The sequence below is a fragment of the Leptonotus elevatus genome, chromosome 7, assembly GCF_054856555.1.
Source record: "Leptonotus elevatus isolate MCC_2025b chromosome 7, RoL_Lele_1.0, whole genome shotgun sequence".
Taxonomy (NCBI): Eukaryota; Metazoa; Chordata; class Actinopteri; order Syngnathiformes; family Syngnathidae; genus Leptonotus; species Leptonotus elevatus.
This window is the reverse complement of record NC_141245.1, coordinates 22,978,893-22,997,297: the sequence shown is the minus strand read 5'-3', so window position 1 is coordinate 22,997,297 and position 18,405 is coordinate 22,978,893. Positions and strand designations below refer to the sequence as shown.

At 41.2% G+C, this 18,405-nt stretch overlaps 1 protein-coding gene across 1 annotated transcript in view; it reads right to left on the bottom strand.

The window, feature by feature from the left end:
* Window positions 1-2,036: 2,036 nt before the first annotated feature.
* yap1 (Yes1 associated transcriptional regulator) overlaps window positions 2,037-18,405 on the bottom strand; it is a 34,333-nt gene continuing 17,964 nt past the window's right edge. Inside the window, exons 4-8 of the mRNA XM_086081187.1 lie at window positions 16,300-16,413; window positions 8,427-8,581; window positions 5,728-5,855; window positions 4,542-4,654; window positions 2,037-3,024 (exon numbers count right to left, since the gene is read on the bottom strand). Of these exons, the coding sequence (XP_085937313.1) occupies window positions 2,789-3,024; window positions 4,542-4,654; window positions 5,728-5,855; window positions 8,427-8,581; window positions 16,300-16,413 (746 nt within the window). The 3' untranslated portion in view covers window positions 2,037-2,788. The remainder of the gene's footprint in view (window positions 3,025-4,541; window positions 4,655-5,727; window positions 5,856-8,426; window positions 8,582-16,299; window positions 16,414-18,405) is intronic.

The following is an 18,405-nucleotide window of genomic DNA, read 5'->3' as shown; positions in this document are numbered from 1 at the left end:
TAACCCTAAGTTTGAAACCCTAGTTTGGAACCCAAACCCTATTTGGAAACCCTACTTTGGAACCCTAACCCTAGTTCTAAACCCTACTTTGGAACCCAAACCCTAGTTGGAAACCCTACTTTGGAACCCTAACCCTAGTTCTAAACCCTACTTTGGAACCCAAACCCTAGTTGGAAACCCTACTTTGGAACCCTAACCCTAATTTAGAACCCTTCTTTGGAACCCTAACCCTAGTTTGAAACCCTAATTTGGAACCCTAACCCTTGTTTGAAACCCTACTTTTGGAACTCAAACCCTAGTTGGAACCCCTACCTTGGAACCCTAACCCTAGTTTGAAACCCTTCTTTTGAATCCTAATCCTAGTTGGAAACCCTACTTTGGAACCCTAACCCTAGTTGGAAACCCTACTTTGGAACCCTAACCCTAGTTGGAAACCCTACTTTGGAACCCTAACCCTAGTTGGAAACCCTACTTTGGAACCCTAACCCTAGTTGGAAACCCTACTTTGGAACCCTAACCCTAGTTGGAAACCCTACTTTGGAACCCTAACCCTAGTTGGAAACCCTACTTTGGGACCTTAACCCTATTTTTAAACCCAAATTTGGAACCCTAACCCTATTTTGAAACCCTACATTTGGAACCTCAACCCTAATTTGAAACCCAAACCCTAGTTGGAAACCCTACTTTGGAACCCTAACCCTAATTTGAAACCCTACTATGGAACCCCAACCCCTTTTTATGACTCCATCATATTTCTTGTTTGTTAAAATGTTTAAAAGATCCTTGCCCCCAAAAATGTGACACAACATACGTAAAATAAACACCACACAAGCAAAGTATTACCACAAAGTATATACTTTTATTTCAAGCCAATTTCAACGTTTGTATATGAAGGGATATATATTTTATTTATTTATATATATATATATATATATATATATATATATATATATATATATATATAAAAAATGTAACAGATTTTATGGTTCTAAAACACATGCACGTTTCTATCAAAACAAAAACAAAACAAAAGAACAGTTCATTGATGAATATAAATTTCATGTGCATTTAGAAAACTCTAAATACCAAAATCTTTTATTTTTTTATTTCTTTAACTGGTGTGATTAGTTCTACGGCTACGGCGATGACGGTCAACGAGCTAAAGTTGGTGTCGACGGTCACGCGCTAAAGTAAGCATAAAATCAACGCCGAGTTGCATCCAAACTTAAAAGCGTCGCCGTGCAATACAAGCACTTGTAGTGTACCACTCGTGTTTTTTTTGTTTGTTTTTTTGTTGCATTGTTCTCACAAACACTGTTTATCCGTCTTCAAATGCATCGATTAAACCGACCAGTAAAATCAATTCTACAAAAGAAGTTTTCTCACAAGGCGCACATATAAAAAAACAACAACTGTTCTTTGCTCGTAAAATTGTTCCATCGAGTTCCAAAGTTAATGCTACCAAAGGATACTGAAGGTTAGCGATCAAACCGTGGCGTAAACATCGGAAAACTCCAAATCAGAAAAATCTTTTCAAATCTCAGGGTTAGTCACTCACAACGACCGTCGTTGTCGTCGCAAAACTAAAAACAAGGAAATAAAGATAAGGTAAACCTACAACAATTTGTTTTTCTTCTTCTCACTAGCTTATCATACACATTTTGTTCATACACAGGCTGATTAAGAAATCACCGTGAAACTGGAAGCAAAAATCACAAACACAAACAAACATCTTTGGAATCTGCCATAAGTCCCGTCTCAGATCAGAACGGATTGTTTCTTAATTATTCCTCGGGAAAAAAAAGAAAGAAAGAAAAATCGGTTCTTTCGCCGAAACCTCGCCATCGACGTGACTCTTCAACTTGCTTCAACGTCTTTTCACATCATTCCACCTACAAATCTGCTTTCTTTTTTGTCCTTTTTTTGGTTAATGTTCAGGAATATTTGTCGGTGAAAGACACAAGCTTGTAATATTTCTGTTGAAACGACGGGCCACGAAAAGAGCCAATCAACAACGTTTCTTCATGTGGTGAGACTATATGGAAAAAAAAGAAAAAAAAAAAGTCTAAGCTATCATACACGTCTTCTCAAAAAAAAAGTCTTAACAATACTAAACGAGAGATAAAAGCTGGTAAGACTGCGATATAAAGATGCTAAAAAAAAAAAATCCCTACTTCCCGTTACAATGCGTTTAAAAATCAACGAGAAAGTGAAGAAACTTGTTCGTGTTGCTCGCCGTCTTAAAACAAAAGCTGAAGGCACTTGATCTAAAAAAAAAAAGACAAAAAGAAAAGAAGTTTAACTTAGACACGCTGGCACAGCCAAGCAGCGATGTGGTCGGTCGGCCCCCACTGGGCCCCCCTCCCCTGCCAAAAACCTTCACCCATCCTAATTTGGGGGGCCTTTTGATACCTTGACTCCAAATCCGTAGTGTTGGTCAAATACATCATTTTTGGATCCTCGGGCCCAAAAAAAAAAAAAAAAAAAAAAAAAAAAAAAGGCAGAAGGTGAAGCTCAATTAACTGCGGGGGAACGAGGCACTACAGGAGAAACGGGGCCGGGGGGGGGTCAAGACACCCGAGGTCGAGCTTCGGGGACCCTTTGCGTTATTGTCTGCTCATGGGCCAGCCTTGAAGACACAGACAAAATAAAAAGGAGACAGAAAGACGAGAAGAATACTGACGTAGAAAACGGGGAAAAGTCCAGACAGGCTCGCTTAAATGTCTCGGTCAAAAGCACGCTGGAGGAGGAGGAGGAGGAAGAAGAGGGGACCCCCCTTTTCCCCCTTCTATAACCACGTGAGGAAGCTCTCCTTGTCGATCTTGGTGGCCGCCAGAACCGATTCCATATCGTTGAGGATGTCGGAGCTGAGCGCCTCCTGCAGGCTGGGCATCAGCTCCTCGCTCTCCACCGCCATGCTCTCGCCCTCCAGCGTGCCCAGGTCCACGTCCGTCCCCGGGATGGCGTCCAGGTAGTCGGGGAAGCGGCTGGGCTGCGTGCCCATGGAGGTCGGGAGCGGGTCCCCTGCCGGCCAAACACACACATCATGTTTCATCGCTAAATGTTTTTAATATCTGCAGTTGATGGTGCAAAAGTGATGGTTTTAGAGCAATCGTTTGTTTACAAGAGTGATTCTGAGAGTGGGGACCGAAGTGATAGCATTTGAAGCTACAAATGAACTGATTTATTAGGCAATGTTGCACAATCTGTGCTGTTGACAAAGTGTTATCTTGCTTCAAAAACCCTACGAGTATGTCAAAATCTTATTTATTTATTTACTTTGCCATATGCAGCACATTCAAGCTTATTTTTCTATTTTTTGGAGAGCTCAGTTTTATTCTTTTTTTTTTAGCCAACACGCAAATGTATTTATTTATTTATTTACATTACATTATTTTTGTTTGTACATGTATTTTTGTATTTTTTAAACCTTAAAACTCTAATTTCAACCCTTAATCCTAATTTGAAACCCCAATTTGTAACCATAACCCTACTTTGAAACCCTACCCCTGTTTGTAAAACCCTACTTTAAAAACCTAACCCTAATTCATAACCCCAATTTGAAACCCTCATCCTACTTGAAATTCTAACCCTACTTTGAGACCCTAATTTGAAACCCAAACCCCAATTTGAAACATTATCTGTACTTCGAAAACCCAACTTTGTTGTCTCACTCACTCTACTTTGAAACCCTACTTTAAAACCCTAACCCTATTTTAAAAACCGTACTTTGAAAACCTAACCTTAATTCAAAACCCCAATTTGAAACCCCAACCCTACTTGAAATTCTAACCCTAATTTGAAACCCAAAGCCCAATTTGAGACCCCAACGCTACTTTGAAACTGTGACCTTATTTTGAAACCCCAATCCTACTTTAAAACCGTAATTTGAAACCCTAACCATCATTTGAAACCCTAACTGTACATCGAAATCCAACTTTGTAACACTCACTCTACTTTGAAACCCTAACTATTTTTTTTAACCCTATTTGGAAACATTGAGTGTCTCTAGCTTTAAAAGGCTTGGTGAGTGACATGGGTGCCAGCGAATGAGCAAGTAGAGTTGGCTGGCAATTATTACTACCTACTTTTATTACTGCATCTAAATTTGAAACCTTCACCCTAATCTCAAACCCTAATGCTACTTTGAAATCCTAACTGCACTTTGAAAACCCAACTTTGTAGCACTCGCTCTACTTTGAAACCCTTGCCCTTTTTGAACCCCATTTGTAAACCCGAATGTGTGTGGCTTTAAAAGGCGGGGCCTGACTTGGTGAGTGACATGGGTGCCAACGAATGAAAGTGTAGAGTTAGCTGGCAATTACCTAGCCAACCGTTAGTCAGTCTGAGCGCTGAGTGTATAAAATTTGTCTTTCTTGTTAAGTGTGAAATGATCCCAAACTTCGGATATTCTCTATGGACTCTTTCCCAGGCAGAGGTTTTTCCTCAACTGGGTCTCGTAATCAAATTTTCTCGAGTCATTCGATTAGTCGTGGCAGCCCCTTCCGGCGACCATTTTGCTTGGTGGCGCGTGTCCTCACCTGTGTCCATCTCGTCCACGCTGTTGAGGAAGTCATCGGGAGTGCGAGGGACGCTGTAGCTGCTCATGCTCAAGCCGCTGTCTGTGCTCTCGTCCCTGGAGTGGTATGTCCCGCTGAAGGACACAAACAGGAAACCGACACACTCTTGTTAAAAAAAAGTTCGCCATCGCCGCGTAAACGCCGCTGTCATCGGATGAAAAGCGGGACAAAGAAGAGAGGACATTTGACAAGCTGCACTAATTAGCAGAGGAAAAATATGTAGGCAGAGTTCAGCAGAGACGCCATGAATGAGGCCATTGTGAGCGTTGGGGGTTGGGCAGTGGTGTCGGTGGGCGGGGGGGGAGAGATTAGGTCGGCCCGTCTACACACTGGACCTCGTGCACCCGGCCCGCTTGATACTCAACTTGTGCTCATGTCGACGAATGAGGGCGCTACTCATGGCAAGGAAAGGAAAGGCAGCTTTTTTTTCCCCTCTCAATGTGCTTCATGTAATTCAAATTAAAAAAACATTTAAAAGGCAAAGGAAAAATTAGCTTACTAAAATTACTAAAGGAATGGAAAGTGGATTTTGCAAACATTTGATTTTAAAAAATGCTTTAAAAGACCGTGCAGCATAACAGCTGCTTCACCGTGTTTGCCTTGAACTCTGGGTTCCACTAATCGACCGAGTTTGTAGACCTCAGAGCCCGACTAGGTTTATATTTAATTAGCATTTCTTTTAAGGGATACTTCACGCATTGAGCCATTTTCAGCAGTAAAAAGTTAATTTGTCCAGAATGAATTTGATAACTTCTTTATTTTTCACGTACAATTAATACCTTTAAAAACACATTTTTTCACTTGTTGTCAACTGTGCCTTCAATAGTTAACTCACGATTAATCACAAATTAGTTGTACAATAATTTTTTTCTAGGTTTTCATACTCTTGTTAACAGAAGTGGATTTTTTTTTTAAACTAATAGAAATATAGCCGTCAATGGCAGTGAATGAGTTAAAGGTATTACTTGTAAATGGAAAAATAATGAAGTTATCAAATTCATTCTGGACAAAATATTAACTTTTTATTGGTGAAAATGGCTCAATAAATCAAGTATCCCTTTATTGTATTCAGGACCTAAACAATTTAGTGATTTTTAGAATGCTACCAACTCCCCTACAAAGTCCAACAAGCACTTTCAGAACCAACCTGTTGAGGAATGGGTCCGAGCTGTTGGCGGTCATGGTCCGGGCGTCCTGGGCCATCGGGGAGGACACGGGGTTGGTGCCGCAGTCTTGCTCCATGCTGATGGGCAGCTGGTTTCTCAGGGCGAGCTCCTGCGGACCCCCCACAAGACCGACACTCGTGAATGAGACGCTTTAGCGTGATTTGTTAGCATCGCTGGAACATGACCAACTGTTTGGGCCATGAACATTCAAGGTTTGAGCGAGATGGGCCAAATTTCAAGCGAGAATTTAGGAAGGATTGATAGCGAAACTGAAGCATTTGCTGCCAATCTATTTCTCCGAGTTTGTGGCAGGATTATGTAGATTCAGATTATAATTTTTTTTATTGTTAGTTTGTCAACGAACATGTCACGAAACGCTTGCTTCTCCAGCTAACTTAGCTTAGCATACAGTAGCTTGCTGCCTATGGAGGACCGAAACTGCCAAAATTAAAAATAAATGAATGACTAAATGAATTAATAAAACTGAAAATAAAAACAGATATAATAAAAAAAATTAAATGCAAACAGACCGAGCGTCTGCAGCATGAAATAAATAAATGTGAGAGCAGAGCATATTTATTTATTTATTTAATTCTATTTATAAATTTATTTTTGTATTTTTCTTTTTTTAATCTCCTTTTTTATGTTTTAATTTTTTTTTATTTTATTAAACCGCTCTTTGCAACATGGCCCTGGTTGATCTCATACTCTGCTGCCACCTGCTGGCCATTTTTGTAATAACTACCATTCTTCAAGCGTCCCACTTCAGTTCAGAGGCTGCATCAAAGCCTTCTGTATGCTCAAGCACGAAAAAAAAACAACCTTAAAGAACCGTATAAATACGTCTTTGGGAGCATGGTAATATTTAAAAGAGAACGTTTTTATACGTTTTGGGGAGCAAATGAGTTGATATAAAAAAAATAATTTGACTTTGGATTGCAAAATGTTATCCTGAGAAGTGCATCTTCAGAAAATAAAAATTATATATATATATATATATATATAAATAAAGTTGTTTTTCCATTTATAGCAATTTTTTAAATTTTATTAAATTTTTTATATCTGTTTTTATTTTCACTTTTATTCATTTATTTAGTCATCTATTTATTTAAAATGTTGGCAGTTTTGGTCCTCCATAGCTGCCTGTGTTTTATCAACATGCTATGCAGCGATTGAGTGTGAAGTGACATGATTATTGTGGGAAATGTCAACGAACAATAAAAACGTTACGTCCACTGTGGGCCACAAGAAAAGTAAAATGACAATATGAGATTGGATGATCATTACTGGACTATCCTCAGAACAATTGTCCTTCATTATGGACGGTCCAATCAGGCTTTCTGTATGCACACGCTTGGGTCACTTCCGACACTGTGAACTTTAAACAAGCCGTGCGAGCAACACGGTAAACAAGTCAGTGGCGGCCCTTCATCATCATCATCATCATCATCATAAAGCCACGTGATTCCGGTGCCGGGACGCTGCCTTGAGTAAACTCCTGAACTCGGGGGCCGCACCGCCCTGTGCGGAGGCGGCGATGTGTCACTGGGAAGTGGTCGAATTACCACCGATGAGTCACGAGACTTCGTGGCAGCGTGGCGTAACAATGGAGGCCCATCAAAGCCGGGTTTGAAAGTTTGAACCGCCGAGTGAGATGAGTCATCTTGAAAAGGTTATTCCAGATGTGCTGCTCCAAAATGAAAGCGTTTGACCAACTACACACAAGCCCAACAGACATTTGAAAAACATCTGCATGCTTAGGGGCTGTTTACACGACACGCTTTTTAATTGTAAACGGATTCAGCCTGTCAAGACCAAAACAACTACGGTGGACCACAGCACTGTTTTTGTGTTTGTCGACATTTGCTTCTTCTTCTAATAATGCTCACGACTTTCAATGTTAGGAAGTAATTTGCGGAATTCTGACTTTCAAGGGAGAATTCTGACTTTATTCTCACTCAGAATTCTCACTAGAAGAGTAGTAGCACTAATAAAGTCAGAATTGTCACTTGAAAGTCAGAATTCTGAGAAGTTAGAATCCTGCCAACCATTATTTTTTCTCTTCACTGGCCCTAATCCTCTTCCGTATTTATATTATTATTGCTTTACTGTAATTTTTTTTTTTTTTGCTTTCCACTGTTTTTATTGTTTTATTTTTGAAAATGTTCTTGTTTGAATGTGAAACTTTCTCATTAGGTGGTATCTTATTTAGCAGACTACAAGACATATTTACATAATGGTGATGATTTGCAAGTAAAGCTGGAATTTTCTTTAAAATAAAGTCGCGGGTGGAAATTTTGCCAAACGAGGTCATTTTCACTCAAAAATGCAAACCGAAATGTAGATGTCGGGTCTCCCTTGCTAGCATGCAACGGACTACTTTTTTATTCTAATGAGAAACTTTCTTGTTCAAATGAGAAAGTTTCTCACCCTAGTGAGAAAGTTTCTCCTCCCAATGGGAAACATTTCAACCCCCCCCCCCCAACGTCACTTTAGAGGCTCCGTAATAAATAATAAAAATTGCTATAAATTTTCGCACCACCTTTTCCTTTGCCTCAAATTTCCAAACGTGACAACATTTGCTAATGATTTTCTTTGTCCCCAGAGAGGTTCGAATCATGTTTTTGGGGGGTTTTGTTTTTCTTCAAAAAGTGTGTAGTTAAACAGCCCGAGTCCTGACCTGAGGACGTTGCCGAAGCAGCTCCTGCTTGAGCCTCAGCCTCTCCTTCTCCATCTTCTGCAGCCTCAGCTGGTTGACGCCGCCGAGGGTGCTGGGGGGCAGCTGGCCGCCCTGCTTCACAGGTGCACTCTGGGAGATCCTCTGCTGGTTCATGGCTGCACAGAAAGCAAATAGGAGGCTTTGTTTAAATGCTCAAGATTTACTAGCGAGTCTGACGCCCGTCACAGTTGTTCTATTTACACGACCGCGATGTACTTTCTTAGAGAGTAAAGTTTAAGTTTAAATGGTAAATGTACAAAACTTAATGCTCATGGAATATAAGCCCAGAAGCGTTCTGAGGTCAGCAGACTTACGTCAAATTAGTGGATCCCAAATTTCAAAACAAATATGGTGCATCTGCATTTAGCTGTTATGCTGCACAATAATGGAATAAGATGCCAACAGAACTGAAGTGTAAAAGCTTTTAAATCCAGGTAAAAAACAAAACAAAACATGCAAAACAATATTCTTGCAATTTTAATAATTTTAGTACATTTACTTTGTAAATTACTTTGTAATTCTTTGTTTATGTGGGACAGAGGGACCTGCCGTCAATAACAAAAAACAGTCAATATTGATTTTTTAATTATTTATTTTTTAATTGATGATGTTAATAGTTTAAACTGTAAATGCTCATTGTAGTAACAATACATAATGTGGATTATGAACCACAAATGTCAGCAGACCTGTGTCAATTAGTGGATCCCAAAGTTCAAAGCAAACATGGTGCATCAGCATTTAGCAGTTATGCTGCATGAATTTACTATATTTAAATACACAACTTGTATGTCTCTTTTTTTACGTTTGGTTTGACAATAATCTATTTTTATTCACAAGTCAAAGCAAATTCAATATTGGCCGAGCAAGGGCTTGTGTCTTGAAAACGCTTAAGTTGGGTCAGTCGTATGTCAAGGCAGCCGATTATCATGACGACATTAAATACACAAAAGAAGCAAGCTTCCGTTTTGCGCACGTGCATCCGGAACTGATGTAAAAAAAAATAGCCTGCAGATAATGAACGGTGTCATGTAAACATCGCCAAATGTCCTTCATTTCCTACTACAGGGACCCGTAAAAGTCCATCTCTCGGGGAGTTTGTGAGCGGAAACTGTGCGCGTGTTTATGTGTGAGCGTGTCAGTGCGATGCCTTCAGTGCTTGGTGACGTCAAGAAAAAAAAAAAAAAAAACAGCACAACAGGACTTACAAGTTCACCTCTCAGGCTGAAAAAGGCTGGAGGCCAGCCAGTACAGCAGGTTATGTAGGCTAAAGGAAGTCCCGACGCAAGATTTTTAGCACGCGCAGTCCCGATCAACCCCAATTCCTGTAAGACCTGATCCCCGCCCACTCGCTGACTAAGACGGCCTTTGTTGCATCAGTCGTGACTTATCCTCTTCATTGTGCCTATTTGTTTCCATTCAAACAAATCTGATTGGAGCCCTGCAGCCTGGCTCGGCCCCTTTATCTCACTTTGAGGCTCCTGTGATTAAGCCACAGAACACTTTGTTAGGTATACTTGCGCAATCTAATGACATCCGGTGACTCAATGGATACGTCTTTACCACGATAATGAAGCTTGGTTTGAATTGGAGATTTTTTTAAATTGAAATCTTGGGAGTCTTGTTTATTAGTATTATAGAGTTGGTTAATACCACTTTTTTCGGACTGATACCTGTATGAATAGTCACCTCAAAACCGATACCAGCTGGGATAGGCTCCAGCGACCCCCCGCGACCCTTGTGAGGAAAAGCGGTTAAGAAAATGGATGGATATAATTAAAAAAATAAAAAATATAATTGGTGCCCATTGAAATTGAAATAAAAACAATTCTACAAAAAAAATGCAAATTAACCTTTAACACACAAAAAAAACCTAAAACTAAAACAAAGGAAAAAAATATTTAGCCGACTTCCTAACGCTGCCCCACCTAAATTTATAATTAGGATTATCCTGGTGTGCCTAATGTAGTGGCCAGTTACCTTTTTCTGGCTGTGACAGTGTTTGGTTGTCAAACAAGCTTGCAGCACGGTGACATCATCACAACAAAAGTTGTGTGTATTGGAGATACAGCTGTTCCTCAGCCACGTCTTTGTTATTTTCTGGCCTGGGGGGGGGGGGGGGGGGTGCTAATAAACATGAGTAGTAGTAATCTATGCATGCAAAGTGGGTCACAGTTGTATTTTTATCAACAAGACAGGCAAATAAATGTGCCTGACCACAAGGGGCGTAACAGTCAATGCGAGGGGTGTTTGCTTATGCGGCAGAGCACCCAACCACAACAAAGCCCTGACAGGGGTACAATTTCCATGCGGTGGGGACGGCGGGGGCTCGTCTCCGCCCTCCCCCCGGCACCTTCCTCATCACCATTCAATCACTGTCTGTTTACACTATCTCCGCAGCTGAATGGAGCGCGGCCCAGGGCGCTCCCTGGGAAGCACCGGAGGCCCACCAGCACCACCAAAAACACCCCCCCACCCCCTCCCACACACACACACACACACTCACAAACGCAGCCATCCATCCGCCTCCCACTCCTGCCGAGCAGCCCCCACCCACACAGTCACGGAGCGGCCGCCTCCTCTCCTCTCCCACATGCATGCAGTCATGGGAGAGAGTGCAACTTCTCTCCACTTCTTATCTTTGCCACACACAGTGAAGATCTCGTCTTTTCTGCACGTATCCCTCCGCCAGATCAGGCACTAGTTGACACGGCGATGAGGCCACATTTTCAACTGATTTCAAATTGAAACGTGCTCTCGTCGCTATTTTTTTTCCATGAGCATACTCCTCTCCATCCTTTAACACATTACCAATAATGTGTTGCATTAATTTACCTGTTTTCCTGAAAATGTGATATTTTTCAACTCATTAAATCACAGGTATTAAACTGGCGGCCCGGGGGCCAGATACGGCCCGCACATCATTTTATGCAGCCCGCAAAAGCAAATTATGTCCATCAACTTATTACTTCTTGCTACAACACCAAAAACTTGCAAATTGCCTCAATATTTTTTTGTGTTGCTGACCTCCGATTTCAAAAGTAGTTATTCATCAATTTGCTGTGGTTATCTTATATGAGGCGATCAAATGTTTCCGAATCAAATCATAACAACCATGTGGCCTGTGACAAAAAAATAAGTTTGACATCCCTACATTAAATAATTTGACCTTTGATTTATTGTAAATAAATACTGTTTACAATTTTTATTAAATATAAATAAACAGAAGAAATGCTAAGTGAATATAAAGCCAGTAGGGCTCTGAGGTCTGCAGAGCTGGGTCCCAGGGTCCCGGAGTTCAAAGCAGCATTTAGCTGTTATGCTGCACACAAATGGAATAAGTTGCCAACAGACGTGAAGTCAGATTGAGTTCTTTTAAAGGATTTAAAAATCAATTTCACTGTACTGTCTTTTAATAATTTCAGAGAGCTACTTTTTATTTATTTGCTTTGCTTTTGAATGTCTTTGATTCTTTTGTTTGTCACTACTGTACATTCTCTTTGTAATTTTGGGAGGCTACTTTTTGTATCTTTGCTTTTGAATGTCTTTAACGGTTTAGTTTGTGAATACTTTTATACGTACTTTTGATTATGTGAAGCACACCGAGTTGCCTTCTGTATGAAATGTGCTCATTAAATAAAGCTGCCTTGCCTTGCCTCCGCTGGGTAAACCCTCCCCCCTAAGATGAACTGTTGCCCACCAAATGCAGTTACATATTTCCACCCGCCACAGTCCAAAATATACAAGCATGTGGTCAGCAAAAGCAAAAGCAAAGGCAGAGTGGGGAAGAAATTAGAGGCTGCTCAACTGCTTTCAACGGGAGGAGCGAAACTGATTAAAATACGTTGGCATCATTGCTTAAATTTGCAACGCCTGACTCCCTTAATTGTCAAAAACTTTGAGATGATTTTTTTTCTTCTTCTGTTTTTTGGTTCGTTAGAGTGTAAACCCGTTATGTCATCGCTAAACGATTCAAACTAGGTTACATGGAGAATGAACTTCTTTCTAAAAATGTACGTGTTACTATTTATCCTGAACGAATAAACAAACGTCCATTTTCCTCAGCTACTCGGTGAATTCTGGACTAATATTAATAGTTACGGTTCTGCCTATCCAAAAGAGTCTTATTCGGCCTTGGCGGAGGACAACCTTCCTAAACACTCTTCAAACATGTCCTTCGAGGCTTACATTTAGAGTGAAAATTATGTCATAAAAAAAAAAATAAAGGTCTGCCTCGCAGACCAAACAGTAAAGCGAAGCAAGCGCGACGAGTATGCGCCAACAACGAGAAAAATTGCCGCCGTGAACGAGCTCAGCGTGAGAGGACGAGATAGGAGTGAAGGACAGGTTCATTTCAGGGACAGCCTGATAGCACACACAAGGAGGCCGACTCTGTGTGGGTGTGTGTGTGTGTGGGGGTGTGTGTGTGCGTGTTTGTGTGTGTGTTTCACAGGGTTTGTGTTAGCAACACATGAGGGCGGCCTAAGCTGTCGGGCCGAGGGAGATAAGAGACCAAGTTAATGCCTTCTGCCTTTTGTCTTCTTCACGCACGCCCGCAACACAACGAGCCAGCAACACCGGCACTTATCAGGCCATCATGCCGGGAGCCGCGTTACACTACATACCCCCCCCCCCCCCCAGTGGTGGAGCTACAAATGCTAACTGACTATGATTATTTTACATAAATCACAAAAACTTTTACCTTCATGTACCGCCAACAAATGCTGTCAAGTTTGCGGATTATTGGTGTAAGAAGGAAAATAGTTAACAAAAGATCAAATAAAAGGGCAAATCTAATTAATTCTGATGCCGCATACACTCACGTGACAGTTTATTAGAGGTACACCTGTACAATCGTTGCGGTTTTAGAACGCAAACGTTGGAACGACATGTAGTGCATACGCTACATTACAGGTGGCAAATCCAGGTTCAGAAAGTAAAAACCCTGCCACAGTTTGGCTTTAGCCCCAGGTGCTAGCTAGCTACCTCCCCAACTCCCTAACTAGCTCCCACGGTGCTCGTTTACCTGCTAGGGAACTAGCTAGCTAGGGAACATGGCAATATCAGAATTCCACAATCTTTTAAAAGAGGGGAAACACTTAAATAGATGATATTCGCTCACTAGCTCCGTAGCTAGCTCCCATGGTGCTCGTTTACCTGCTCGGGAGCTAGCTAGATAGCACCTGGGGCTAAAGCCAAACTTTACTTTCTGGACCTGGATTTGCCACCTCTGCATTACATACATACAGAATACTAATATTACAGTAGTAGAAGACGTTGGCTAACTTGACTACAAAAACTTCTGCCTTGCAACTATAATTTATTTTAAAACATTTGTGGTACTTAATTCAATATCAAGTAATCGATAGAATAATTGATTCCCAAAAAAGATTTATTAGTGACAGCCCTAATCTGATCCCATTAACACAGTGATTTTATGAGAACGTTTCTGGTGTGCCACAGAAATTAAAGGTTCAAAAAGTAATCGACAACTAAACAATTACCAAATTACTCGATAATACCTTGTTCAATTTCAAATTGTCCAAATCCTTGAAACTTCAGCCTCGCAAAATATGGTTTTCTGTTTAGCTGCAGCTGATTTTTTTCCACGAGTCAAGTGTTAAAATGTGTTATTTTTATTTGCCAGTTTGACACAATCAAGCATTTTTGTGCGGCTCCATTGATTCCTCCAAAGAGACACTGCACTACTTTAACGGCAATTAGAGGGCGTTACCGCAGAATCCCATGAAAAGTCACATCTCTGCCAACCTTCAGAAGAGGCGGAAGACTGTCGCATGACACGCTTTGACAAAGCGGCCTAAGAACTAAAGAAGCTAGCAGGCTAGCTAGTTAGCTCACTGTCCTCCTTTTTCCTGTCGAGGATGCATGCTTATCTCGTCTGGGTGTCCCGTGTTCATCGCTTTTCCTTTCTTCCCCTTCAAACCCTGAACCCAAGCCCACCCTCGACTTACTCCTGCCCCCTTTTTCCTCTCCCCTGAACCCCCCAAGCACGCGCACACACACACACTCATTGGAGTTCTTTGACTGAAAAGGTCTGGAACAGATTAAGAGTTGGAGTGCAGAATAAAAAGGCCTGGCAGAGCTTCAAGTCTGTCTGGAGCGACAGCACAACGAGGCCGTGCCTGCACTGGGCCTCACGAAAAGGGCTGTGTTGGATGTTAGTGTGTGTGTATGTGTATGTGTGTGTGTGTGTGTGTGGGGGGCAGCCGGCAACAGGCCTCCGTTAAAGGCGCTCTGCTGCTTTTCTCCGCCGAGCTCAAATTAGCCTCCATTATCAAAGCAGCTGGCCGGCGATTGGACACCTGCGCGGCAGCAGAGTTAAGTGTGCAGGAATATGTTCCAAAACAGCCACAACAAAGCAGCATTTGATGGATTTCAGCTACAAAGCAAAGTGCCGTCAAACCAGCCAGCAACCGACAACTTAAAACTAAAGCTTCATGACCTTGTAGTTCTCATTGCATTTGCTCATTCCCTAAAAATAAAACACAGAAAGACTGTGCATAATTTGATTTGAGAAACTTTCGTCAAATGTTTCTGATTGCAATAACAAATCTGTGGCTTTGTTGCTTCAACTTTTCATGAAATAATACGTTAATGTGGACTGCAACTTACAGACTATAAATTAAATAAATAAATAAATAAATAAATAAAATATACATACATTTAAAAACAACAACTGTTTTGTTCTTCTCAAATTGGGCGCAATTATTATTATTATTATTATAATTGTTTCCGCAATTTTACATCCACTCCAGTAGGTGGCAGTGGCGCTCTCATTGCCAGAGAGTGCGAAAGCAGTATTAGATCCTCTGCAAAGGTGTACTCACAACAATTTTATAGACAAATGATACTATTTATAGTCGTGACAGAGAGTTGGGCGGGCGCAAAATATTTTCTTCTTCCTGTTGGGTCGTAACAAAAAATAATTAAGAGGCATCTTACTTCATTGCGATGTGAATTTGAACTGGATGAATTGTTCAGCCCGACCAGATATTGAATGCAAAGTGACTAATGTGCCAGATCCTAAGACTTGACGTATGACTTTTGTTTTTTTTTTAACTCAACTTGCTTGTGTACTTGGACTAGTCTTGTTTGATTTCTGGGACTTGCATGGAATTTGAATGTTAAGACCTGACTTGCTCCCACCCCTGGTTGAAGGCCCGACTCGGCTCTGCGTTTTTGTCTGGATGGCGGCACACGAACAGTTAACACTGTGAAACTCGCTATCAGGCGCCCGCGGGCCGTGTGCGTATGTGTGTGTTCATGACTTATAAATCTTCAAAGCCGCCGCCATCTCCCCCTCCCAGCTGCTCCGCTCGCCTTACAACTCTGTTTTGGACCCTGCACGCATTCGCTGACGAGAGGCCAGGAGGCTTCATCTACTCCAACGCGGCGCTGACACGGGTGGATGTGATGGTACTTGAGGCCAGCACTTTTGAAAAAGTCTTATCGCGCATACCTGCTCCTGTCACTTATCTCCTAACCGTGCGGAAAACCTCCTGTCAAACTTTAGCTTGGGCAGGGAATGGGTGACAAGGAGGTTACTGTGTGCGCGCGTGGTGCTGCTGGGATTAATGGCCAACTCAGCTGTTGTTCCAACACTAAAATGGTTGACAAAAGGTTAGGTGCTGCTTCCGAGCAAGCGGGACGAGGGGAGGTGCAACGTGGAGCAGTCCAAAATCAAATCAAAGTAAAGCCGCTCAGCCTGCTACAGCTGGGAAGAACTTCACGAGGGGGGAGGGCGAGTTTGCGTTTCTATGACGACAGCTTTGACTGTTGTTTTCCATTTACGATAAACGTGCGCCGCAGAACTCACCGAAGCGGGGGTCGAGCCGCGGGTCCAACCAGGAAGTGGTTTTGTTCTTGTGGTTGATGTAGTAAATTTCACCCTCTGATGTAATTGCTTGTTCCCAGCCTTCAGGTAGTGGACCTGGGGGAGGGCGGACAAGGAATATGAATAATAAATAAATACATTTGATCATCCTTAAATTAAAGGGGAAGTCAACCTGATACATTTCTTGACAATAATATTATGTGACCTCACTAGTTTAAACATGACATTCTGATTAATATTACATTTGTGGAATATGAGTTATGCAGCAAAAGCCAGCCGTTTTATCCATCTCAGGGGGCGGCCATTTTGCCACTGCCGCTGTCGATTGAAGAGGACATCACAGTTGCTACGATCAATCATTGCAAAATGGCTGCCTTCTAATATTGATCAAAAATTGCAGGATTTTGCTGCTTAACTCTTACTCCACTAATGCAATATTAACCAGAATACCATATTTAGACTAGTGGGGCTACATAAAACATATTGTCAATCATTTTTGGGGGTGTTGACTTCCCTTTAAGCTTTTGGTGCATCCGTTCATGAAGAGTCACAAATTTATGTGAAATGGGGCCATTACATGATCATCTTTTTAATAGCTTGTATTTAGGGATGTTTGAAAGCGCTTTTTTTCCCCAGACTCTAATTGATAAATGCAATCTAGTGGCTTGGCGATGAAGGGCCGCTTTCACAAGTGAAAATACAATCGGTGTTTTACTGTTGTTACAGTGGTGTCATGTGCATGCACTCTTTTCGACTTTCGGTTTAACAAGTCGTCACGGTAACGAAACTCATCCTCTGCACCGGCCTTGCAGTTAAAGGGGACAGGTTAAGCAATATATGAGACAGGACCGCCCCCTCAAAACAGGCCATTATTAACATGTCACAAAACATGTTATTAAGACACCTGGGAAGAGTTTTAAATTGAGAAAAAAGCAAAAATCTACATTAACGTTACTCTGTAACTCCGGAGTCATCTTATCAGATTGCTTTCATGCCATCGCTTGCTGTCACCAGCGGGCAGATTCTTGTGACGCAAAAAGCAAACCTCAAACCTTTGCTTAGCAGTAGAAAACGCCAGCGATAGCATCTTGGCGTAATCACGCGCAATTACCAAGCTAATGGTAATTACAAGTTAAAAGGTTTTTTTTTCTCCCTTTAGTACAGTGTTCCCCTGCAACTGGTGAAATCCACGCAATATAGAGAGACCATATAAAAACATTTTTAAATGTAATTTAAGCTTTAAAAATACCTTTTTCAAATGCTTTGAAACTTATTAAAACACACATTTTAAACTGCAGCTCTGACGCACATTGTTGCCCTAAACCGGAAACACTACTCTAGGAACCAAATGTCATTTTGTCACCTCTGACTGGCTCTTAAATCTTTTTCCAGCTGTCAACAAGAGCAGATTTACACGCAGGTGGCGATATGATGGCTGACAGTTCATGTGTAATCTGGGAGTCGTGGCGCTCGGAAAAAAAAAACATGTCAGACAGGACCTGTCACGTTCTACCTTGGTCTCACCTCACCCCAGGCAAATTCCAGCAGCGTCGACTCCAGCGAGCTACGCCGAGCCTCGCTGGCGAGTAGCGACTAGCATGTAGCACACAAGTGCCTACACAGAAGTAGTCGAGTGCAAGGAGATGTGTGCAAAATTGGAACCGCACAGGAAAAATGTCATGAATGAGGATTACTTCATTTAAGATAAATTACACGGGCAACAGCAAATTTTAATCAGAAGTGGCTTTATAAGTAACTGGATTTTTGACTGATTTCAAAAATGTCTTTACTTTTTTTCTGGCACATGTTTGCTTTTTTGTTTCATTGTTTTAAGAAAAGAAAGTCAAATTGTATGGAGGACCAAAACTGCCAAAATAAATAAATGGCCAAATAAATAAATAAATAAATAAATAAAAGTGAAAATAAAAACAGATGAAAAAATATATAATTAAAAAATGTGATATAAATGGAAATAAAAACAACAATATATCTATAAATAAAAGTATAAAAGCAACAATAGATCTATAAATAAATAAAAGTAACAGTGGTGCCCAACTCAAGACACGCCCCCTCATTTGACTAGCATTT